This window comes from Corvus cornix, chromosome 13 (genome assembly GCF_000738735.6).
Source record: "Corvus cornix cornix isolate S_Up_H32 chromosome 13, ASM73873v5, whole genome shotgun sequence".
Taxonomy (NCBI): domain Eukaryota; kingdom Metazoa; phylum Chordata; class Aves; order Passeriformes; family Corvidae; genus Corvus; species Corvus cornix.
In genome coordinates, this window is record NC_046343.1 from 7,917,567 (window position 1) to 7,943,749 (window position 26,183).

The 26,183-nt window shown below is 38.7% G+C and overlaps 1 protein-coding gene across 3 annotated transcripts; it reads left to right on the plus strand.

Annotated features, from left to right (window-relative positions):
- The first annotated feature begins 1,055 nt into the window (after window positions 1-1,055).
- MAPK9 (mitogen-activated protein kinase 9) lies at window positions 1,056-24,442 on the plus strand. Of its 3 annotated transcripts, none has more exons than XM_039559450.1 (12): window positions 1,056-1,143; window positions 4,961-5,135; window positions 9,006-9,135; window positions 10,297-10,355; window positions 11,258-11,396; window positions 11,607-11,772; window positions 12,728-12,799; window positions 16,926-17,108; window positions 17,624-17,748; window positions 18,278-18,341; window positions 19,823-19,894; window positions 20,648-24,442. In XM_039559450.1, exons 2-12 carry the CDS (start codon window positions 5,014-5,016, stop codon window positions 20,788-20,790), a joined length of 1,275 nt encoding a protein of 424 aa, XP_039415384.1. In that variant the 5' UTR covers window positions 1,056-1,143; window positions 4,961-5,013; the 3' UTR covers window positions 20,791-24,442. The 3 variants fall into 3 exon arrangements, with proteins under 3 accessions (XP_039415384.1, XP_039415385.1, XP_039415383.1); XM_039559451.1 differs by lacking the exon at window positions 12,728-12,799 and adding an exon at window positions 13,028-13,099 and having other exon boundaries at window positions 20,643-24,442; XM_039559449.1 differs by lacking the exon at window positions 12,728-12,799 and adding an exon at window positions 13,028-13,099.
- Window positions 24,443-26,183: the final 1,741 nt, after the last annotated feature.

Consider the following 26,183-nt stretch of genomic DNA (forward strand, 5'->3'; position numbering starts at 1 on the left):
TACTTAGGTTAAGAGGTTGAAAGTGTTACACCAGCTTGTTGTAATAGAGGCTACTTACTGGAAACTGCCCTAGTACTTTTTATAATCACATAAAAGAACCAAAATCATAACGAAAAGTATAGTACTAATCTGACCTAAATGCCAAGAATATGTAACACTGTGTCTAACATGTTTTGGTAGAATGATGAGAAGGCCCCTTTTACTCTCTGTCTAGAATTAGTATTCTCTTCATATTAAAAATTGGAACTATCAAAGCATATTGATGTCATCTACTCTATATGCTCCATTAAATTGATTTTATTGAAAAAATTGCAGGTGCGTTTTTCTAAAATCATCTGTGAGAACAGAAATCACAGAAATGGGAGAGGTGGAAAATGGAGTTTATTTTCAGGCAGCACCTGTTTTAAAAAAACAAGCAGTTCTCATGTCAAGGTGGGGGGTATGTAATGGACAGAAGGCTTATGATTTTTGAGTGTGGTTGAAAATAGCTCGGGGAGGGAATCCCTTCCCTTCTGAGCCATCCCCCTGGAAAAGCTGTGGGAAGTCCGTGCTCCAGGGCTGTGGCAGAAGCAGCGGTTCAGGGTGTGCAGCAGCACAACGAGGCCGTGGTGTGTTGTGACGTGGTGACAGGCTGCCACCATACTATGTCATCCTGCCACTTTGAGGGCTTCTTGTCCATGGCAGGTGTTTGTGTCACGGAGGGCTTCTCCCGGCCTGCTGGAGCTGTGAGGAGCTGGCAGTAGGATTGGTGCCATAGCCAGTCATGACATGGTGCTGCAATCAAGTGACATCATGACTATCGCGACAGCCTGGTATCATGCGATGACATCACAACTCTCGTGACAGGCTGACGTCATAAGATGACATCACGATTATCGTGCCAGTCTGACGCCACGCGACGACACCACGACTGGGGGACGGCGGCCGAACTGCCCCGTCACTGCGGGCCTTCAGAGCCCTCCCTTATATAGCAGCCAGCAGGTCCCGCCCCCAAGTTCGATTGGCTGAGCTCCCCGGCGGGGGGCTGCGATTGGTCGGGGCGGCTGTCAGTCAGGGGCGGCGCCGTGCGGAGCACCGGGAGGCCATTGTGGCTGGGGCAGCGGGAGGCGGCGGCTGGGGCCGGTCCCGCCGCGTCCGACCCAGGTGAGGGGGTGGCCGTGAGGGGCGTGCTGGGGCGGCGGGGCTGGAGCCGGGGCGGGACGAGCCCTGGGCCTGACGGAGTCCTCGGCTTGTCCCGCGGCGCCCGCCCGCCGCGGCGCGGGCAGAGCCGGGGAGCCCCGCGGGCCGCTGTCCGGGCCGGGCCGCGCCGGAGGGACGCGGGGGAGCGGCAAGGCCGGGCCCGTCCTCCTCTGGCCGAGCACCCCCTCCTCTGGCCGAGCCCCCCGCCCTGCCCGTGCCGCAGTACCGGCCCTGGCGGGAGCCGCCTCTGCTCCTGCCGCTCCACTCTCGCTCCGTGCCGGCTCCGCCGGTGCCCGTGTGCGGCCGGCCCGCGTTCGGCGGTCCCCAGAGCCCCGTCCCGGGAGGGGAGCAGGACCGAGGGCTGCGGTTCCCGCTCGATGGGCCGCGTCGAGCCCGGGCTTTCTGGAGCCGAAGCGATTTCTCAGCAGAAGTTTTAGGAAAGATATGAGAAGAGTGTTTTTGCTCGGTTCTTACATAAACAGCGAAATGCACGTTTAAACTTTTTCTCTCTTTACCCCAACTTGCCCTGGCAGAGTGCTGAGATTCTTTCAGTGTTCGCGTGTGTGTGTAGCAGATAATGGTGAAATCTTCGTTTGGTCAGTAGTAACGTGGGTTGCTTAAAGAAGAATGTCTGCTTTCCAAGAGTTTGCAGTTGCAAACTACCTCTAAACTGCTGTAATCCTTCGGCATTACTCAGCTGGTGCTTTGTTACACTTTAGTTTTAAAGGTTATGAGTAGAGGAGTGAGGTGTAACTCGCTGTGATTTTGTAGCTGGACTCTTACCTTTTGTTATATATTGCTGTAAAGATTAAAAATACCCCTTGACACTATTAGATGATAGTCCTTAAAAGAGCACACCTGAGGTTGAAGTGCTTTTGCAAGGGGGTGAACAAGGGAATAAGGGGAGATTTTCTGCACAGAATTCCCGTATGTTTTCATACACACATTTCCTACGTATGTGTGTATTCATTGCTAATGTTGTCAGCAGTAGAATTTTTAGCTTAAGGCTTAAAAATCAAGCTAAGTTTCATGTTGTTCTTGTGTTTCATTGTCAGTAATAACATTTCTGTAACCAAAACAACTCTGGGAGTGCGTTCCCAGTCTGTTTGTTTCATATGCTTTCGACTTGAAGATATCCAGAGGACAGATCTGGTTAATAAGAAGTTGCCATTTTAATAAATATATTTTAGGGAAGTGACTGTGTAATATAGGATATATTCTATAGTGCAGTTGCTTTCAGCTTTTAAAGATTTCTCACTGGAATTCTATATAAGCCTACTACTGGCAGGTTTGATGTGTTGGTTATTTTTCTAGTAGGAGAATAATGGATAAGGACTAAGAAACTTATTTGACAGATATACTTCCTCCTTGCACAGCAGGAAATCTGTTTTTATTTGGTGGCTCTTGCCCCCAGAATGGATTGTCTGAAGTCCTGTGAACAGATCATGGCACCTAATTTTACATTAATATGTATGTCTGAAGTAATATATGTCCTGATGCATCCAAGCAACTTGAAGCCCAAGTGAAAGTTGACTTGAGATGGAGAGGTGCTTTGCACAGAGAATGGCAAACATGTTGAAGTACATAAAGCTTGTGTGTTCTGAAGCCCAGTTCTCTCTGTGGGTCTTGTCTAAAATGCTTCCTGATTGCCTGGTGATTTTTAAAAGGTGGCTTTGTGCAGACAAGGGTTCTTAAAGGGAGGGGTTTTTCAGGATAATTTCATTTCCCCTATTTTTTTATCTCTGTTACAGAAAAGTGTTTCATTAACCCCTGAAGAGGTACAGCATAGTTTCTTGTGTAACTAACAAGTTGATATCCTGTAACTTGATACCCAGTTTATGCAAAACCTGTACTTTTTTGGTTTTGTCTCTAAGTCCTTGCAGAGGGAGGATCTTGACCTTTCAGCTGTGCCTTTCTTCCGATAATGAAGATTCAGTGAAAATACCATAGCTGCTCAGGAATAGTTCATCAAAAAATTTGGTACCTCAGAAAGCATAGCTTTTGAGTAATGAAAAGGGTTGGAAAGAAGAGTGGGATGTACTGGGGAAGTCTGGGAGCTGCTCTTGAGGCATCACTTTGGTCTCACGTTAGTGTGAGCTGGCTGTGGAACTGCATCTGACTGCCTCTAATATGCCTATATTGTGTGGGAGATGTTGTTTTTTCCCTCCTTCTCCCTGCAACAGAGGCAGAAAGTTGGTAGCCTGCATTTTCCCTTTGCTGATTGTTTCTCCTCTAAAGCTTCTAAGAGAAAATGTCGAGTAAACTGACTGTCTAAATTGCTGCTGGAGATGACCCAGTTGAATGTCTGCCTCTTAAAATGCTGCATAGATTTGGAGAAACTAGAAAGTAAAAGGGACTCTAGACATTTCTTGACAATCTCTTAAGACTATTTCAGTTTGCTTTAAACTTAGTCTTTAATAGGATTGGGCGGTCTTCCACCTATTTTACTGCAGATTCCTTGAGTTTATCTGCTGACATAAAACATGGAAAAGGTGCTGCTCCCTCCTACGTGCACTGAGGAAGAGAGAAATCCGGATTCTAATTCTTGAAGCAACTAAAAGTTATTTCTGTGGCTTTGTGCCCTTCTAGGGTGGGTGTCTGGGTTGCTCTTGAGGCTTTCCTATTTTGCATTGGCTCACAGATACTTGGTGGGGCCAGTGAGGAGAGAGATGAGCTGTTCTTTCTGTAGCCGAAGCAGACAGCACAGGACCCAGCTGCTCTGGGGGAAGGGGCTGCTTGCATTTCCTGTTCTAAGGAACAAGTTTCAAGTGATCTGCCTGTGCAAATCACTCTGGGCTCTAATGGCACTGTCATAGTGAATGTAAAATGAAAAAGGGGAGAATTTGTTAGCAAATTCTTCAGTAATTACCGAGGTAATTTTCTTGTGAGGTTTGGAAGGGGGATGGACACCCAGGAAAACTGGTGGTCTGTGCTCTTGTTACTGTAGTACATCAGAGCTAAAGAGGTTTAGTCCATTACTGTGCTCTCTGATGTGATTACTTACCTCTAATTCATTCTTGACAGATGGATTTGACTTACTCTCTATTGTGGCAGGAAATAATATTGTGGCTCTTTTAAACTGTAGCACAAAACTCTAATTCTGTAGTACTGTAAGGACACTGATAGTGTCGGGTGTTGTGGTGTGTATAAAATGGGAAGGAGAATGTGTTGCCATAGGTCAGGGAAGGGTTACCTGGCAGAGGTGTGAAGGCAGAGCCCTCCTTGAAATTTCCTGCTGAACAATGCTGAAAGGGATGTTGGAGAAATTGCAGCAGCCACAGGGATTTAGGGGGCAGTTTTGTTTTTAACCAAGTCTTTTATTAAAACCCCGTTTCTTTCTGTCCATGGACTCCATGGATGTCTGCAGTCACTTTTATCTATGTACTCAGTGTTTGAATAACATAATTTTTGAATTTTTTTTTCTGTAATACAGAAATTAGTACAGTCCTAGCACATAGTAGTAGTTCTAAGTTATGGAGTAACCTTCAAGGAGTAGAGAGTTGTATTTGGGTGGTTTTGTTTATGCAGTTGTTTACTGAGATGCTTTTTGTTGAGGGATTGGAGTAGGAACATGCATTCCCTTAAAGTGTGAAAGCTGTAATTGCTGTCTGTCTGCAAGTACTTTTCATTAGCAATGGTAATGCACAAAACTGAAAGAATGTTTGTTTAATGGTGTGCTGTTGAAAAATTAATATGTATTAAAATATGTATACTATTTCCCATCTTGTCTGCCTGAAATTAGTGAGATATTGAACATTTGTTTTCTTTCTTTTTCTTTAAGATCTTGAAAACTTTGTCAGGTCCCTGAGAGACAAAACTACATGACGCTGCACCATGACTGACAGTAAATGTGATAGTCAATTTTACAGTGTTCAAGTTGCAGATTCAACATTCACTGTACTAAAACGTTACCAGCAATTGAAGCCCATAGGATCAGGGGCACAGGGCATTGTTTGGTGAGTAATAAATACTTTATTTAAATATGAAAAGCTATAAATATAAAGCAGAATTTGCATGCATTTCTGGTAGAGGTACCAGAACATAAAACACTGGTAATAAATTCTTATGTTACAGGGTTATAGACTAAATAAATTCTAAACCAATTTCTTGCTATAGTTCATGTGCAAACCTATTATTTTGTTTTGGTTTTAGGGAAAATTAATATTTGGATAACTGCATAGATTAGAATGGTCAACAGATTTCTTCATTTCTCATTAACCACTTTATTTCTGTTTCTAGTTCTCCCATTGCCCTTGTAGTTGTCATATTGCAGTGTAAGGTATGACAATGGTGAGAGATTCTGGGTTTTACTCGTTTCTTCATCATGGCCCCCTCTCTTCCCCCTCTTTTATTCCCAATCACTCCTGTCCATTTCTAGGAGCCATCAATGCAGTACCTTGCCATTAACTGGCAGGATGAGGCAAATCAGTGTCATTGTCACTCCATGGATTAACCAGAAAGGGATGCTGTGTGAGGGGTTGGGCTGGCCGGCTCTCCCTTGGTGTGTCGCCCCAGCTTTGTGTCCAGCCTCCACTGGCCCAGGACGTGGGAGTCCTTAGGCTGATCCTGAACCTTAGTCTCTTGTATGGCACCACACCTCTGGGCCAGCTAAAGGTAAACACTTTCAAATATTTTTTAGACTGCAGCAATCCATTCTGCACAGCTTAGTGCCAGCCCATATTTTGCTGGGCAAGACTTACTTGGTAACAGCAGAAATGTTTATTGATGTGGGTTTTCATTCCATAAACAGGGGAGCAAACAGATGTACTCAGGAACTCTGTGATATTAACTTAATCACAGCACATGGTGGGCTGTTCGTGCTTTGAATCCAGCCTGCAGTTTGTCTTCATCTATAAAATCTGCAGAATAAGTGTGATGACTCATGTACTGTGAACAACTTCTTGTACAGCACCTGCCCATGTCTTCTTGGCCTTTTCATAACCATAATAAGTTATATAAATAGGAAAAGAGTGCATTTTTGTTGGAGCATGTCTTTATTCTAGAATTTTTTAGATAGCCCTCTTGCCCTGCTGATAGATGATGAACAAGCAAAACGAGAACACCGTATTTCATTCTTCTTCAGTGGGCTGAGTGATGAGAGGGTCCTAGATCTTGGCCATTAGGATTTGGGTAAGATTTAGTATAGTACTGACATTTTCCAGGTATAAGTGTTCTCAGAGTTATGCTTGCTTTAGATGGCATGCAGGAATTCGGGGTGGTTGAAAGTATTTCTCCTTTCATTAGAAGCAGAGCATTTCTAAGCCAAATGACTTTGACTATGTCCCTGCTTCAAAATGAAATGCAGGTAGTGTTAAGGTCAATGTGTTGGGAAGAAGAAATTATTTGACATATTGACTTGTTTTGAAACTACTTGATTTATGGAACAACAGAGTGAAACATTGCATAAATTTTCATCTTCCTGTGAAATAACTCAAGTTGAACAAGGTGCAACATCTTAATTTCTCATAAAATCTTTACTCAAGGGAAAGATACAAAAAATTAGGAAGTAAAATGTAGAAAACTCAGTGTAAGATGGGTGCTATCCTGCTATGTTTGGCTGAAAAAATTGTCAAGTCATTAGTGTAACACACAGAAGTGATATTTTTTTAATCATCCCATGTTTAACATAAAAATTAGGAAAAGTGTTTCTGGAGTTTTGTGTCCGGATTTTATTCCTTTTATGAGAAATTTTTAATACCGCCTGTGTCACTTTAGCTAGGAGAGGTCTAAATTTGTGCTTTTTTCCCCGTTATTTTAATGGGAAACTCCATTGGTATTGCTCCATGTAGTTTTATCTTTGATATTAAAATGTAGGAAAAAAAGTAGTTTTAAAAATATATGCTTGGGAAAAAAAGTAAATGAGAGCTTGAGGAAGACGAAAAAGTAACTCAGTTGTTATTTAGAGGATATTCCTAGCTCACACTGCAAACAGGCTAGGGGAGAAACTGGATATACCTTTTGTATTTTATGTACAAAGCACACATATTTAACTTACTGCACTTCTTTGTTCCTAAATATTAATACATCTGAAGTCTGGTAATCTATTTTGAACTGAATCAAAATAACTTTTGTCTTTAACTTCCTGACATCTTTTTTTTTCCTTTCTTGTCCTTGATTTCCTAAATTTTCTAGTCAATCTCCAAAATAAGAGGTTCAGGTGGAGTTCTTCATATGTGCTTAGACTGAGGCTTGATACATCTGATTTGTTAGATCACAGAGGAGCACTTCCCCTAAAATTATTCCTCTATCCACTGCTGTCCTGTGATTTACAGCTAATTCATACAGACCCTGTTGGTTACTGATTTAATACTAATTCACAGGTATAGTCATTAACATATGGAAGTCATTAAACATTAAAGGCATTGACATATAAAAATTAATTTACATGTAACATCTTTTGGATGAATACTGAAATATCAGTGCTTTCATGTTTGGGAGGAAAATAATTTCTCCAACTGTCTGGCCAGTTGCTTTCCTCCCACTTTGTGTTTCCTTTTGCACAGGCATAAAGGCTTTAAATCAGAGATTGGTCGTGGCATTCAGTAATGACTTGTGCATTTCACAGAACTAAGCTGAAATAAATGCTAGCAAGTCTTTAGGGTAAGTGGCACGTTGGTTCAAATTTGGAGGCATGTCCCAAGAAAACACAGCATCTCCTGGGTGAGCCCTGCTTTGTGGTGGTTTTGCTTTTTTCCAGGAGGGAAAGCAGCGACTTTATGCTGGGAAACTTGATATAATTTGAGTATTGTTGTTCTCAGAGGGAAGCTGTACCTTTTGTTATAGTAATGTAGTGTGATGGTCCTTTTAAGTCTGGTGTCACATATCTCGATCAGATAGGAAAGGAGCTCGCAAAGAGATTAAATGTGCATGGAAAAAATGTGAATGAGAATTCTTTCCTACCCTATGAAAGTAACATTAAATGGAAATAGGGTAATGTGGGAATCCTTATTTCAAACTGAAACTGTTTTAAGACTCGATCTCCCGAGTAGCATGTGCTAGGAATTCACATATATTTTGCCAAATAGTCTGTGTAACTAATGAAGAATATTCCCACTTTAGTCTTGTTTTGTTTGTACAGATACTTTAGCTTTAGATTCTTATAGCTATTAAAGCAAGTGTAAACTTTGACCTCAAACTGCAGAGGGAAGGAACAAACACAACTGAAAAACCGGGTAAATTTAATGGTCATGGTCACTTCTAAACTCTTGTATTCCTCCCTTCAGTCTGAGTTTTCCATAGTTCTCAATTCAGTGCATTTTTTTCCACCCAGAAGCAGATGATGAGTGTAATTTTCTGCTAGGCACTACAGTTTTTTATCATTGCAAACTATCCATGTACAGGAGAATATTGGTCCCTGCAGAGGGGATTGTGGAGACATTGTTGTCATTCTCCTTTAGCAAAGAGAAATTTCCACTGCAAATACTAAATGATTGTCAGTCAGCAAAAGTGTCCAAAAAGTATTCCAAATATACAGACTAGGCAGCTGGAATGCTTCTTGATTTCAAATAAGCCTAAAATATTTTTAGATCTTGCAATTTTGAGTGTGAGTCTTGAGTCAGCAGTTTGAGTCTAAAGACAGAAAGGAGATCAGGAAGACCTCTGATGAATGTCAGTGGCTTCTGTTTGACTTACTTGTATTTATTAAAGGATGTGTAGTTTTTAAAGGATGTTTCTTTTCTGAATTAAAATTAGATGTTGTACCAACAGGTTAGTGGATATACTTTGTCTTAAATCTTGGTTTCTTTTCCTTCCTCACTTCTGCCTCCCTTTTGCACCTCCCCCTCCCCCCCAACAGACTTCAACTTTTTGTCTTTGAACACTTCTAGTGCTGCATTTGATACAGTGCTTGGAATCAATGTTGCTGTGAAGAAGCTGAGTCGTCCTTTTCAGAACCAAACCCACGCGAAAAGGGCCTACAGAGAGCTCGTTCTTTTAAAGTGCGTCAATCACAAAAATGTGAGTTGGGCTTTGTGTTTCTCATTACTGTGTGTTATCAAAAAAGCTTAGGATTTGCTCTCTCACTTGCTGTTAGTAACCAAAGGAATGGAAATAGTGACTGGAAAGATTTGCTGTGGGCAATGCAGTTCTCCCCAATGCATGGCTCAGTTTTTGGGTGAGCTGCTTGGGGTATGAAGTGCCAAGGGGAGGAGGTTTTTGCTGTGTTGTTGGTACAGGGCTGCCATCAGTGTCAGCTTTAGAGACCAGGCCTTGGTCTCTTGTATTTGCCCTTTTTAAGTCATCTGCAGCAAAGCCTGTTTGGCACTGGGATGGTTTGTGGCTTTGACCGTTGTAACTTCCCTGTATTTAAATCTTCTGAGCTTAGGCAAGATTTTTATTAAATACAGTGTTTAACTGGTGGGGTTTTTGGGGGTGCAGCACTGTCTAAAAAAGTGAAAGGCTATGGACAATACTTGTGAATTTTGAAATCTTTGAACCCCCTAAAGTGAGTCTTGATGTCAATACTTCAATGTTCAAATACAAGAATACAGGGTTTATGTGACTGCTGTGTTCTGGTACTAATATGAACTAAAACATTGCTGGTCATTGAAGTTGTGCAGTCAAGTGTCAAACTTCCTGCAGTCAATTAGCCTTTCAGGGTTGCTTTTTAAGTAAGCTTTTGGTGAGGCCCAGATGTAGCAGAATAAAAGCAAGGTGGTTATTAAAGATGGCAGTACAGTAATTTTAGCAATTCTGGAAATAGTACATCATAATCTAAGTTTAATGGGATGGCGTGGGGCACCTCTGTGCACGTGGTCTTGGACAGCCTTGGTTAAAATTCCTTGCACAGCATGTGATTTAAAAGAAGAGATTATTATTTATGGGGGGGAAACAGGTTATATTTCAGGTACTAGGGAGGGAGATAGAAGTCATATAACTTTAAAAAAGAAAAGAAGTGATTTTGTCCTATCCTGGTTGCTTTGGCACACATGCTGCAGTTTGGAACTAGTTCTGAATTGGCAGTTTTTCAGCATATGTGAATTAAGTGCAGCCAAGTAACATTCAAATTGTGTATATAGTAACAGTGTGCACTTCATTTTGCATAGTAACTTCTGCAGTAGTGGAGTTTTATGTGAATTAAAGCAGATGTTTCTTCTAATGTTTGTTTTTATTTTATAGATTATTAGTTTATTAAATGTATTTACACCACAGAAGTCACTAGAAGAATTTCAGGATGTGTAAGTACTAGATTTTTTTCATTTTCTCTGACAAATACTGGCTTAAGCCGTAGAGATGGATTTCCAGTATCCTACAGACTTCACGCTTTGAAAATCAAGAGTAGCTAAAAGCTGAAGTGGGAAATAAAAAAGGGATATTTACCTTTTATTCATCAGCCTGCCATACTTTGCTTGCACATGCATCTGGTTTCTGTGCCTTGTCCTTCAGCTGCATGCATCACCTCAGGATAATAACTTGGTCTGGATAATGTGAGAGCAATTTTTTACTGTACCAGTCACATCAGCACAACAGTATTTTGGCCTTGATTCAGAACTGAATGTATTTCTTTTTTATTCAAGCATTATCAGTTGGTCTAGAAAGGATTCATGGCCATTTGATTGGTGGGGTATCTAGGTTCCAGTGAATGTGCTGTTGTGAATAGGCTGCTTGGGTAAATGAGGGAGTGTTGTGTCTGAAGAGGGTAAGTAGATGACAACTGAAAATTATTTTATGATTCTTAGTTTTCACTGTGATTATCCTAGTTTTCTTATTTTTTAGAGTAAAATGTAGTGAAAGAGCATTTATGTTGCAATATCTGCAATCTCTGCATCATCTTCACTCAGTCTTAGTTTTTCATGATGCATAAAGATAGAATTATTCTCTGTATTACTGTTTATAAAACTAGTGGAATTTTAGTATTTTGTGACGGAATATTGAACACTTAATTTTTAATAGTATAACTTTCTGAATAGCTAATTTTACTTTGTAACTGTGGTCATGTGTGGGTTTTTTTATCATTGGCTTTTTGACATTTAGGTTAGCAAAGTAGTTGAATTTTTTTAAATACCTCTTATGCTAAGCTTAAACCTCATATGAAAAGTAAGACTTGAGTTTTCTCAATGCTTTCTTTTTTGTGCTTTAGATATTTGGTTATGGAGCTGATGGATGCAAATTTGTGCCAGGTTATTCATATGGAATTGGATCATGAAAGAATGTCTTATCTTCTTTACCAAATGCTCTGTGGTATCAAGCATCTCCACTCAGCTGGTATCATCCACAGAGTAGGTAGTAGTAGATCATTAACAATACTCTTTGTGAACACAGTTTTTATGAAAAAGGGAGGAAGGGAGGGGGTTGTATAAATATGCACATACACCAGAGCAGGAAAATGCAGTCGTTAGTAAAGTGAATTTTTGGCTTATCCTGATTGTGGAGGGGGGTGTGTGGGTATTACTATTAATCCTTCCTTAACTGAAGTAATTTCTTGTTAGGATTTGAAACCCAGCAACATAGTAGTAAAATCAGATTGCACGCTAAAAATCCTTGATTTTGGACTGGCAAGAACAGCATGTACTAACTTCATGATGACTCCATATGTAGTAACACGGTATTACAGAGCACCGGAGGTTATCCTCGGAATGGGATATAAAGAGAATGGTAAGCTGATGGAGTAATGCTTTAAATTATCTGTCTAAAGTATGTCTCTCTTGGAACATAACTACTTTAAAAAGAGGAGGGAGGGCTGATTTCCCCCTGTCAAGTTTGTTGTTATTCTAATCATGGTTTTGGAAATCAAAATTATTACAGCACAATTTTTTGTTGAGAGTATAATAGTTTTCTGTGTGCCTTTCTCCATTTAACATTTACTGCTCCCTCTGCCCTGCTGTAGTTATATCTTGTCATATATTCATCTATTATCTTTTTGCCATGTTTTTTATTCTAAGAAAACTGTTTAGACACTGATGCTGGCTGATACTAAAAAACAATAAACCAGAATATCAATATATAAATAATAAACCCTTTAATCAATGTAATTTTATTCTGAAGCATCTTCTTTTGACAATGTGCCCCCTTTTACCTCTCTGATATATTAAAATATGCTGCAGATCCCTACCATAAACCATGCCTTATATTCTCTTAAGTCTGCATAGTGCTCAAAGGGACTGGGTGTTATATTATTAAAACCAACACAGCTGTAATCTATTGAACATTCAGCCAACGGAATTGCTGCCAAGGAAATTGTCTTTGCATTATTGGGGGTTTGCTTGCTGATTTTTCCTAGCACTGGACTTGTATGCTCTTTGCTTTATCACTAGAGCTTGTGGATGCCATGGTTTTGTATACCTGTAGTTTTGGCTGTCTAAAACAAGGGACTTGTGGGACCTTGCTGGGCCCTTGATAATGATAAAAACACTTTATTTAGTGCAGAAGGCAGCTTGTACAGCACATACTGATGTGGATCAGAACTTCAGCAGAGATTGTTCTGGTTGGGACAAAAATAAATTATCTGCAGGACTGTGGGAATACAGTGTGAGTTTTCAAATAAATAATTGTGGTATTTAAAAGAAAATGTCTTTAATCTTTTGTCCTTGTTGCACCTAACATATGATAGTGGATATCTGGTCTGTTGGGTGCATTATGGCAGAAATGGTCCTCCATAAAGTCCTGTTCCCAGGAAGAGATTGTATCCTTCTTCATGGTCATTTCACAAGTGTAAACACTGACTATGTTTTACAACATGCTAGTAACAAAATTCAGAATAGTCAATTGGTGTTGATATGATTGAAAATTCATGTGAGCAGTTTGGTTTTCCACATTGTTGTGTTTTACTGTAGATGCAGATGGTTTTGTTTGTTTTCCTCACATTTGTTCATGATACTTCATAATTTGATCATTTCACTTTTATTTTCAGTTGATATCTGGTCAGTTGGGTGCATCATGGGAGAATTGGTGAAAGGTTGTGTGATATTCCAAGGCACTGATCGTATCCTTCCCTAGTCATCCTTGAATCCCATTCCACTTCCAACAGAAACACAGTTACTTAGATCTGTATAAAAGTATAAACAATGTTTTCAAGAATATGTTTTACTAGATCCACTGTGCTCTTTGAAATTAGTGTCATTAACCAAATTGTTGAGCTTTCCATTTTATTTTCTTAGTAGACTACATTTGATGTAATTTATAGTAGTTGAATCCAATGTGTTATGAGCTTCAGCTTTTGTAGTTTAAAAGACAGATCCTGCTAGGTTTGAAATACAGAAAATATACTTAACTGCTTTTTTACTCTTGTAGATAAGTGTTTTAAGCAAAAGCCTACAAAGTTACTTCTTAACTATGCATGGATTTTGCTTATTATTTATTTTAACAGTAGACTAATTTTTATTGCACAATTTTTTGAGTTTCAATCAGATTTTTTTCTTGTTTATAGCGCTTGCTGGGCAAAGGTGACCTGATGGCAAGCACGCTGCATGAGATCTTTTTTTATTATTATTATTTAACATAAAAAGAAAACCTTTCTGTAGGTTCTTTTTTTTCCCCCATTTTATGAAAATTTGATTTTGTATTTACTTTTTCTATAAGATTGTTATTCTTCCATTTCTCCCTCCAATATTTTTGACCAAGATTTCATAGAATCATAATCTGAGAATAGTTTGGATTGGAAGGGGCCTGAAAAACCATCTAGTTCCAACTGCCCTGCCAAGGGCAGTGACAACTTCAACTAGACCAGGTTGCTTTAAACCCCGTGCAGCCTGGCCTTGAACACTTCCAGGGATGGGGCAACCACAGCTTCTCTGGGGAACCTGTCTTCATAATTGTACTCCAAGTTTTTTAAGTCAATATAATATTTTTGCTCATTAGCAAGGAGCAACCACCACTAAAACATCAGGTGCCTGTTCACAGATACCTGTGTATCTTATAGAGGAGGACTTCCAATTTTAATGCTAAATTTCATGACAATGATCTTCAACAGCTGATCATGCATTATTTAGTAGTAAAATGACTAAATGTTAAATAAGTCTCTTTTTTTTCTACCTTTCTTCCTTTCTATACTTATTATTTTACCTTTTGAAGCCTTCAGACCAACCTAACACAATTCTTCATGGATGTTATGTGTCTTTCACCTGCATGTTGTTAGCATGGGCTATTTTGATTTATTCATGAATAAATGAAGGAAATTTTGTTCATACTTGTTGAATATGCAAGTTACGGTTTGTGATTCTCTCAGGGTCACTGAAGTTCCACCAGTCTATGTTTCAAGGAGTCTCCTCCTCTGATAGGGCAGTGCTTAGCTGTGCTTACAGGGATTTTTGTTTCTTGTGAGAGTTTCAGTTCTCTTTAATGTGAGATATTGAAAACTCTTTGTGTTGTTGATCTGAGTGATCACTGTGTTGGTCAGGTTGTCACCTTCAGCTGCAGGATTGTCTTGGCAGGGTGGTTTATGGGCAGTGCTGCTGTGCATGGCCATGAAGCTTTCCATTTGTTGATTGTGTTTGGGGTTTCTTTTGTTCGGTTGCTTTCTTTAAGTTAAATTTTAAAATGTCTTAGTATTTGGGCATTTAGAGGAGGGAGCTCAGTTCAGCCCATTGCCCAGTGCTTGCCCTTGACTATCTTCCGGAAAACCTACTCTTAGATTCAGCAATTTGTATTTTCCCAGATGGTGGATGGGAGTTTCTGGAATACTTGCAGCAGTGCTCTGGCTGGAATGAAATGCTCTGCGTTGCCAGGGTGATGGGTACACAGAACCTGCTCCTGACTGTGCTGGGTAGGCCTGAGTTACTACCAGTTGCTGTTGCAGTGGAAGCGAGAAATGGAGAAAAACCAGGGAATGTAGATACTTAAGGTGAAATAATGGAAAAGCCTGGCAGCAGTGGAGTGTTTTTGATGTTCTGTCTGCCCGTATGGAGAAGGAAACTGATTGCCTGACCAATGCAAAAAGCATGAGGGGTATTTGTGCTTTCTTGGGAAAAGTCATGCTTTGTTGTGATTGTAATAAGGACTCTGTTTTCAACTTCTCTTCTTCCAGAGTCCCAAAAGGCACATAGACTTGGAATGGATTAAATGTCTGATTCCTTCTGACCCCGAAGTCTCTAGAATGGGGAGAGTGGCTTTGTCTGAAGGCTGCGAGGTCATTCACAGAGAGCTTACTCTGCCTGCTTTATACTGAAATCCCACTTGGGTTTCTGATAAGAAGCTTATTTTAAGTCCATCCTATGTTGAGAATTTTTTTTTCAACTTTTACCATCTGTAAAGCACTTTGAAACTGAGATACTGGTTTTTGCCCATTTTTACCTCTAAAGTGGGACAGGTCATTAAGTTTTCTGCCCTCCCTGTAGTCTTCTGAGACCTCAATAAACTGTTTATCTGACTAACCAGGCTGCTGTTACTCAAAGGAGAAGCATCTTGAATCTAGGTTGGTGGAGATCTCACAAAAATCAGTTTCTCAGCTAGGAACAAAATTTCCTGATGTATGTTAATTTTCTCTTTGTGTTTTGTTTTAGCATGACAGTTAACAATATTCACTTCTTAATTTTGATTTTGATATAGCTTTTCCATTGGAATGCATTCAATAAGCAAATAAAATTTTCAATCTTTGTATCAGAAGTCTAAAGTCTTAGCATGGAGCAGTGACTATACATACAATCCTAGTTATATTCTTGACACACTAACTGAAATAGAAGCACCTCAGTGTTTTTAAAATACATCTTAATTCAAAGTATAGCATATTTGTTGTTTAGTTGCATAATCTGTCTATGAGAATGGATAGGTTGAAGTGCTAGATTGTGAATTTAGCTATGAATGTTTACAAGGTCAGTGGATAGGCTCTGCTGGAATTGCACATTTTTATCAGGAAAAACTGGAAAGTGTAGATCTGAGTAGACTTAAATATCAGGAATATTAATGCAGTGTCTTCTCACTGTGATAAATGAGCTTTGTTTCCCCAGCTAGGCTGGTTCAGAGCAGGCTCTGGTATCTCTGTAATGAGTGTCACCATGTCTGGGGAAAATGCCTTCACTTGAGAGAGGGAGAAGGGACAGTTCTGAAGAAACATGAGGCACAATTTCAACCTGTGGCTTGTAAATACTGTTCTTATAAAATATTTAAATTTTGAATTCAAGAACAGAGTTATCTGGGAGTATTACCACAGTTGATACACTTAAACAAAAGAACCTGGTACAGAACCTTCTGGAATATGGATTTCCTGTTCAGAACTCTTCTGCACCTCTTCTGAAGTTGAAAAAGGAAAAGAAACCAACCCCACCCAAACACCAACCAAAAAAAGCCCCCAACCATCCAACTACACCCCTGCAAAACGCTCCAACCCAAAACTTGATTTCCTTAGGAGACAGGTACAAAATTCCTTACTTTGGATGGGATGCATTTGTGCTTTAGGGTTTTTTGTGTTTTTCTCTACCTTCAAGAATTTTCAGTGTTCCTGATGTTATATTGCACTTCAGAAGATTCCACAGCAGCCTTTCTTTTCTGACCTTAGAGTTGTTTTGCTATGGATACAACTGCCAAATAAAGCTTCTTTTGGACTCCAGAGAAGTATTATAATTAGAAAAAGATACTTAAGCATAATGCATTGTGCAGCACTTCCAGCCTGTCCTTCAGATTACAAAATCTGAGTCTTATTTTTGTGTCAGTGTAGCTTTTTGCATGGCAGCTCAGAATACTGCTGATGCTACCATGAAGTTCATCTTTGTGTCCTCTGTTTAAGTTTCCATTAGCTTCTCAGATTTTGTAAGTGGTATTTTTGTAGAGTGCAGACTTCAAATTGTTCAGCTGATTTTCCTAAAGATACGGTGCAGATATTGATCAATGGAATAAAGTTATTGAACAATTAGGAACACCATCAGCAGACTTCATGAAGAAACTGCAGCCTACAGTGAGGAATTATGTAGAAAACAGACCAAAATATCCTGGTATTAAGTTTGAAGAGCTCTTCCCAGACTGGATATTTCCATCAGAATCTGATCGTGACAAGTTAAAAAGTAAGGCGAGTTTTTTCTCTCCTTTTTTCTGTGATGTTAATTTAAAATGTCTGCAGCACACTTCATTTAAAAACCTAATAAAAGTATTTATTGTAGTAGATGTCAACATTAAAAACTGCATATCTTCTGTTTCTTTCATTTATGACAAATTCTGGAATCTTAGTAGTAGTTACTAAATATGTACTATTTCCCTGTCCCCAGGATTCTGTTTAATTCTGTTAATTTTAATCCATTGAATAATGTCTGTCATTTAATGTTCTCCAAAAGTAATACTTGTTATTGAGATTATTGCTGATCATCTTTTTCTAGTACATACAGCTCATGTGGGCTATGCTTTATCTTTAGATAATTACTGAGAAAGTAAACCCCCTCCCAACAATCCACCTTATTATATTCTGTAGAAAAGAAGTGAAATGTTGCAGTGCATGTCCTGTGTTCCAGTATTCATTTCCTGTGTCAGACATGAAACTCTACAGCTCTTTTACATGTGTGTTCTTTTCACCTTTACTTTCTAGCCAGCCAAGCTAGAGATTTATTGTCAAAAATGCTTGTAGTAGATCCAGACAAGAGAATTTCTGTAGATGAAGCCTTACGTCATCCTTATATTACTGTCTGGTATGATCCAGCTGAAGCAGAAGCTGTAAGTTTGCAACTAAAATAAATTTTTAAGATTCCAATTTAATAACTTTAAAAATACCTTTAATTTTAGTCAAGAGCATGCTTTGAACTCATTCATTGGCTAGCAGGAGTCACACAGGAAGCCTTCAGATGAGCGTTAGGGGAAGAATCACCTGAAGAACAGCTGCTGGTGGGGAGCTGATATAACTTTGAAAGTGGCTGTTAATATTTAATTTTAGTTACAGAAAGAGGTGCCTGTTTGGTGGCACTCCTGGGCTTTTTGAGACAGGGACTTGCTCTAAGGCCCTGTAAAGCATTACAATGAATTTAATTTTGGTTGATGCTTTTAAACAGCCTTTCAGGACTTAAAAGCAGGACTTAAAAGCAAATTCTGGAGTTCTAAAATGAATGTGTCTTTGAGGTATAGGGAATAAGCTGCCAACAAGGAAGGTAAAAAACGCTAAAAAAGTTGTCATTTTTAGGTTTTTTAGTTAAGATTGGGTGTGTTAACCTGATGTAGTAGACACTATAGACTTCTCTTTTCTTTGTAGCCTCCACCTCAAATCTATGATGCACAGTTGGAAGAAAGAGAACATGCAATTGAAGAATGGAAAGGTAAGAAGTGAGCATGACAAATTACATTTATTGTCATATCTTGTGTTATTAATGAGTGGCTGCAGCATGTGCTGGATTGTGTAACAGACTGGACCCCACTATTCCAAATAAGCAGTACTGCCTGTGGCAACAGGAAAAGAAATCAGTAATGGAAACATGTTGTGTGTGGAGTGAATATTACATAGGTGTGTGTATGTTCATATATATGTGTAGCATCCTGAAGTCTGTTCAACAAAATGCTGCAGTTTTCTGTTTTCCCTTCCCATTGTAATCTGCATAGCTTTTTTCTTGATAGAGAGTTTTCTGAAAAAGAAACATGCCTCTTCTCAGTGTGCATTATTTAAGCCATATCTCTTGACAATATTTACTAGTTCATTTGTTCTAGAAATCTTAAGTAGCAGAAGAGTTCTTTGGTGTGTTTTTTTTTCTTTAATCTCATTGCTTATTTATTGACCAAATAGATTAAACTGTTGACTTAAACAAAAGAGTAAACAGCACTGTGGTACTAAAATCAATTCCACCTTACAGTTTTAGTCAAAACCATTAAATGGTGAGGCAGTTAAAATTTTAACATCTGCCATCACAAGACCAAGGGTAATAGACATCTTTTATGACTACTTTGAAAGCTGCTTGCTTTTGTAGAACAGCTTTATAAATTTCAGATATTGATTCTGGCTGATACATACATATATTATCCTTAGGGCATGCCTGCACAGATAGGTAGGCTTCAAATCATCTTTGATTACTGCAAGGTGGAAAAGTAAAATGGATCAGCTAAATCTAATTGAATGCATTTGTAAACATTGTTACTCAGAATTGAAGATCTTAATCTATTTAGATACTGTTATCTAAGTTACATTAAGATTCTGGGTATTTACACAAGCTTCTGTGATTTAAGTTACAACTCTGTATTTTTCTGGTTGTTGTTCAGGTATCCTAAGTTGTCCTTGATTAGTAAATGAGGGTTTTCGTGCAATATTTTAACTGTTTACCTTCTTCAAAATATCCAGATTTTCCTCCATACATCCATGGAAATGGTTCTTCAAGAATAAATATTATGTATTATTTTGTTATCAAAGTAAAATTTCCAGGGAGGTTTCCATAGAATCATATTTTGAATCCAAATCTGATTTTTAATTTTTTTTTTTTTTACAGTTAATATTAGTGCATTGTAGGTATACATAAAATTTTGGGGTGGGATATTTGTTATTTTTAAGTGGACAGCTATCCTATTTATATAATATGTTGATTTTGGTACAGTCCTGATGTCCTTCTGTGATGCTTGATGAAATCTGTATAATTCTCTTATTGCTGTAGGGCTGGAAAGAGGGAAAATAAATACCTCTACTGTTCTACTTCCAGACTGACTCTTAACCATTTCCTTGTACCTTGATACAAATGTGAATTGTATGCAAATCCTCTGTGATTTTACAGTGCTTTTTCTGTCTCTTCTCTCTTTCCTCCCACCGTTCTCTCATAAGAATTAATATACAAAGAAGTTATGGATTGGGAAGAAAGGAGCAAGAATGGTGTGGTAAAAGATCAGCCCTCAGGTTAGTCATTGTTTCAGTAGTTCTGTGACTGTCACACATAGTGCTGGTCTATGAATGAAGAAATCCTGTTTAATAATGCAGGTAGGCAAAGTTTTTGTTGTTTGGGACTCTTGAGACGGATCTGCCTTTGGAACTCCATGTGCTCTGATTTTTAATTGTTACGAACTTGTAGAAAAAGTTCATTAGTCTTGTGTGTGCGACACCCTGAGCTGCCTTCTCCCCAAAGGGCTCAGTCATCAAATGAAGTTACCAGCACCACGTTACTTCATCTGGTGCTCAGGTAACTTCTGTGCTGAATGCTGTTCTGTGGCTCAGCATGAACCCCTTTCCTGCAGGGTTAAACAGCCTTAGGGCTCCCTCAGGATACTGAACAGTGCAAAGTATTTGTGCCCATGATTGAATCCTTGTGTTTGCTGCTGTTCTCACGGCTCAGTAATCAGAATATTGTGCTGTCTTTTATTAACTCTATCTGTTAGATTTCTTGACACTCAAGTCACTATTCACACTATACATTGTTAGTTTTTTCTCCCTTTCCTCCACAGAGAGGGAGAGAAATAAAAATCTCTTAAAAGGTCACCTTGGCTTTTGAGTGCTGGGGCCCTTAGTGCTTGCTTTTCTCCTTTTTTTATTAATTCCTTGATTTTCTATGGATTTCTGTGGGGAAAGTGCTGCTCACAGCCCAGAAGCGTAGTTATTTGTGACTGTAATATTGTCTTGCCTCAGATTTTATTATGTTTGGTTTTCTTAGCACAGATGCAGCAGTGAATAGCAACACCAGTCCTTCCCAGTCATCTTCTATCAATGACATTTCATCCATGTCAACAGAGCAAACATTGGCCTCAGACACAGACAGCAGCCTGGATGCCTTGACAGGACCCCTCGAAGGATGTCGGTGATCAGCCATGACTGCAGACTTGACTTTGGAAAAGAACTCTTGTTTCCATTGGGCCTGAATTGCTTGTGAGTTAATGGAACCAAGTAGAAAAACTCCATGTTCTGCATGTTCTGCTGAAGTAATGCCTGTTGTTTTTTTTTACTCAGTTGTTATGAAATTGCCTGCTTAATGTTGTAGAATGAAAGCAAATCAATGTCTAAAGAACAAAAGAAAATTTAATTTAGACACTCTTATAGGCTTTTCTTTGTTTCAGCCTATTTCAGGTGAGCAGTTATAATAGACTTTTAGCCAATAACTCCTCTTGAGTGGGTTCATCAATCCCAGTCCAGCTGGCAGGCTTCTGTGACACAGTGGTTGTTTACATTTTAGTACAGTATTGCTCGTTGGTAGGCTTTCTGAATGTATAGTCCCTATGAAGTTTGTTTTAATGTGTGGCTGTGGCAGTTTGCTTTATATAACGACTGGAATGTTGTGTGTAAGTGTGAGCTCACATGTGGAACACTCTCAGTACTATGTTTAAAGGGCAGTTTTTCTTCCACATAGCACGTTTTTTTTCCTTTTTCTTTTTATATCAAACCCTTTCTATCTTCACTTTTCAGCAATTCTCTCTTCTTGTAGAAGAGATAAATGTGAAGTTTAAAGCATAAAGCCATTACTTTGTATTTCACCTGAGTGTCTCTAACTTTTTCAGTCTTTTAAATGTGGATGGAAGATACAGTGGCTTAAATAAATCTTGAGGAAGGATGAGTGACTTTTCTGTGAAGCAGTGCCTGTTTGGAAGAGGACAGTGTGCTAAAATGTTCTGTATTTTCTAGCTTGTGATACTCATCCTTTAACAAACATAAACAGAAAAGGAAATTTTGTCTATGATGCTCTTCATTCACTGCAAACTGATAAAAGGAGAGATGACTTGGAGAGACTTGCAGCCTCAAATAGCTGCATAAATATTTTCCATTTTTTTTAATGGGTCCATTCTATCCAGTGAGTAATTAAAGAAATAAAAGTACAGTAGTTCTGAGTCACTTGTAAATTAAGTATTTAGTTAACAGAGCTTAGCTCTATTCTCACCTTAGGAAACCCTCTATTTGTACTGAGAAGAAAAATGTGTTTAATACGTATTTTCTAAACGCAGTGTCAGACGAGGAGGAGGTTATTTGCTGCTTCCATACAGATTTATCGATACAGTTTTCAGAATCAGATAATACAAAATTGCCTGTTACATTGCACAATCTGTTGAATTAGAAAATGCATTTGCAGTAGAATAGGGCTTAAATTGCTTTATAACACACACTTGTGACTTTGTGCACGTTCACTTTGGAGTGCACAGGTGTGAAATTTTGCTAAAGGATCTCATGTGTGCATGTGTGTGACTGAACTGTAGAACTGTAAGAGTAATAGACATGTACAAGGTGAGGTAAAACACCACTTTCTTAAAGGCACTATATTTAGCTGTTGATCAGATACTCTTGTCTTGAATGTATAAATAGAACCTGTAACATATACTGGCCCAGCCAGCCACTGCATTACTGACATACTTCCCTTGTAAAACACAACTGTCCATTGTTCCAGACCTCATGTGTAGAAAAGCAGCACTTTCTCCTTATGCAAATACTCCTTTTATATTAAATTTTGCCCCTTTTTAATAGCTTAATTTGCTGTAGCAAAAATATCAAGATTTTAATGTCCCAGAAGATTGGGGGGGGAAAAAAAAAAAGTAGTTAACTTTGGAATTATTCTGGCATCTCTGGTTTTTAAAATTCTGTTTAATTGAATTGCAAGATATTGAGGCTTGTGTTTTTTCTTATTGTTTGGTTATAAACCTATGGATAACTTACTCTGATCTTTGGATACTGACAGTATATGTGAAATATTTTTAGTGCATTCTCGTCACTGGAGAAACATTTAAAAATACCTATTTACCATATAGCAGAACAGTACAGTTTGCTGTTCATTTGCCTTTTTCAGTCCTTGTTATTTGTTTAAGTTAAAATAGCTGAAGACACCTTCTCACAGCAAACAATTAGTGATTCATTACCAAAGTCATCTGCTGGATTTCATTTTTCAGGACTTCTAAATTTTTCAGCTGAAGGTGCACTGTTCTATGTTCATTTTAACAGTTTCTGCTTTAGAAGACTTAAAGATTTATTTCTTTTTCCCCATGTGATTTGAATATTTGCAGAGTTGAGTTTTTCCTGTTGGACTTGGGCTGCTCAGCACAATGGAGGGTTGGACCAGATGACCTCCAGGTCTCTTCCAACCTAAATTATTCTGTGATTCAAATTGTCTTTTAATGTTTTTAACAAAACTGTCCTGTCTTCATTACTGGAACTGACCTTCTCCTAGTACATACACTTAGCGTGAATATATACTCATGGCACAAGACAAGAAACCCCAACCTTGAGATCAACTGAGTTTATTTGTAAATCTTGTAGGAAAAGCTGTCTCATACCTAAATTTTTTTTTAATGTCTTCTTGCTATGGTATACATTGAAGCTTAATTACAGAATGCCTTCAGAGCATGCATGAAATGTCTGTGGGTATTGTGGATTTTGACTCCACTTTAATTCAAAACCAAATTGCAAGTGCACATGGATTTCCAGAGGACACATATGCAGACAATACACAAAAGCAGCCAGATGCATGCTGCAGTTCCCAGGTTATCCCAGAGTGTACATGCAGACCTTCAGTGCACTGCATGCAGCTTCTCCCCATATCGCTGTTCCTGACTGCAGGGGAAATTCAGTGCCAGGTTTGTGGCATGGTTGTCAATGCCACAAGAACCTCCTCACTGATGGAAAACAAAATGCAATGTAACTTGACAGGGGTTTAAAAATAAGGAGAGTTTGGTGTGCAATATAATCACTTTTATTCCTAATACTAAAATTATGTATGTAAAGTGATGCAATTGACCATTGTTTTGCACTTTGGCATTTATAAATATTTATATGTATTTAAAGATTATGTGTGTGTATACATATATATTAAGGAAACAGCTCAGTTTTGTAAACATGAATGTTACTTTCCTTTGAGAGACTTTGTATAGTGTTACCACTACTGCAGCATACATAGACAATTTATGAACTATGACTAAATTAAATGGTGGTCAACATAGATACAATCTGTAATCTTAACTGCTCACCTGAAAAAGAAAGGGATCTTTGGCTGTCAATAGATACTTTACCAGAAACTTTACTTAAACATCTGAACACTGAGTAGCTGAATGGCATTGCAGAAATGGAGTATGTTTTAAACAGTTAATTTTATCTGTGCTTATATAATTTCTCCTCAAAAAAGCCTTAGAAAGAGAAGCTTGGCATTTTGAAATCTGGGTAAGCAGCCTGTAAGTGTGCTTTGAGGAAATACTGTGATATGATAAGTGTAGGTCAAAATTAAGGCTTTGTCTGCATGGATCATAAAAACTAAACTAGTCTAAGGACTGGAAACTACAGTTTGCAAACAGCCTTTGAAGTTTTGTAATGTTTCCTGCAGGGGCTTGCATTTTCTTGTCAAAAAAATGAAAAACTCAACACTGACTAGAAATTAACTAGTTGGTTGGAGAGTTTCAAAAGCTGTTAGGAACCAGAGTGCTCTTGAGGTTTTGGTTTTTTTTACATCCAAACAGAGCATATATGTTTATTCCAAATTAATTAAAAGAAAAAAGCGATTCCATATGTTTAATTTTCCTTTCTTGAAGGAAGGACCTTAAGTGCTAAATCGCTTTCCTTAAAGTTACAATTTTATGAATGAAGTAGGATTTCTCTGTTCCAAATATAGCTGACATATGGAGTCTCCAAGGATGGGCTGGGTGAGCCTTGTGTTGTCACAAGGGCCTCCCTCCACTTGGGAGTGAGCTCGGAGGTCACAGCTCCAGGTGCAGACAAACCTTTGTGGTTGTTGGGGAGCGCGGGTTCAGCCTTGCAGCAGCAGAGGGTGTTTGGGTAAATGCTGAGCTGCCTTTGTCTGCATATTCTACATGTGTTGTATGGATTCTATCAGGGCTTGATGCTAAACGTAGTGAGACCATATACTGGGAACCAGATTCTTTCCTGGGATGTGTGTTGTGTAATTCCTGCTCAAAACTGGTTTTGAGCCAGGGACACCTGCACCCAGATGCAGAATTTGGACTTGAGTTCTATAATGAATCTAGTGATTTCTTTGCTTTTCCAGAGTGTCTTGAATTATTTTTTTTAACATGTTGAAATATGACAAAAAAAGTGTATTCTGGCTCATTATTTTACATATTTTAGATTGTCTTTTACATGAGTAATGTTTTAAAAACTTCTTACACAAGTTGTCAAATCAGTTTTGGTTTTTGCCCACTCTGCATGCTAAAATAATGTCTGGAGCTAAAATAATGTTTGAAGTAAACCATCTTTTCTCATATTAGCTTTGGAGGAAAGTGGAGAGATAACCATTGTTTCTGTTTGTGTTTTATAAATGATTATTTTTGTAGCTAAAATTTCAGTTGTTGGATTTCAGTCCCACAGTGTTGCTTTGTGGATATTAATTTTCTGGGTCCGCTATTTCAAACATGTGTATAACGTGTCCAGTATAAAATTAAACTAATAAAATGCACTCTTCTGCAATTTGTTATTGAAAAGATGGCAAATCATTTTGGTCCAAGAATTCAAAACAAAATAGAGAAAAATCCATTTAGCTATTTAAGTTTATTCCTTGATGCTGCTGCTTATTTTTTTAAAAGGTGCTTGCAGTTTTGCACAAAAGAAATCAACTTTATTAATTGCTGGGTTTAAGCACTTTAGGATTCTTCTAAATACAACCATATATGGTGTGAAAAGGAATGAAAACATGCTTAATGTGTTTAAATTTTAGTTGCAGTCTTTGCTATTCTGATAGAGTTGATCAGCATGTTTCTTTAAACCTGTTTTCAGAGATTTGAAATAAGAAACTTTTTGGGGGCTGAAATTTAACACATGGTAAGAGATCATTTGAGAAATACCTTCTGAGTGGGTCACTTGATTGGCAGTGTGACTACCTGGCCATCTATTTGATAAAGACACAGCAATGTCTGTTCCTGTAGCAAGGGCAGCTCACTGTGAGCACTAGGATTCCTTTTTTTAAACAAAGAAACTTTTCTTAACTCTTGGCTATGCATCATAAAGTAGTTGTATATGCTGTGGTGAGGCCAGGACATCTGCCTTGTGGGACTCCCTTGCAGCAGATGCTCTGTGACTCCCACAGGAAGACACTGTCCCTGCTCTGAAATGCTCCAACAAACCCCTGGTATTTGCTGGGGTGTCCTTGAACAAGTCCCTGTGGTTTTTTTTCCCCAGCTGAGCAGTAGCTCAGCACTCCACAGGCTCCTTAGGATAACAAAGCAGAGGAGGAGGGAGTCAGGTACGAAGAGCATTTGATGCTGGATGCCTGAAGCAG

Coding starts and splice junctions, on each gene's coding strand:
- MAPK9 (XM_039559450.1), top strand. CDS start 5,014: ATGACTGACAGTAAATGTGATAGTCAATTTTACAGTGTTCAAGTTGCA. Junction 17,109..17,623: donor TGATCGTGACAAGTTAAAAA/GTAAGGCGAGTT, acceptor TTTACTTTCTAG/CCAGCCAAGCTAGAGATTTA. Junction 19,895..20,647: donor GGTAAAAGATCAGCCCTCAG/GTTAGTCATTGT, acceptor TTCTTAGCACAG/ATGCAGCAGTGAATAGCAAC.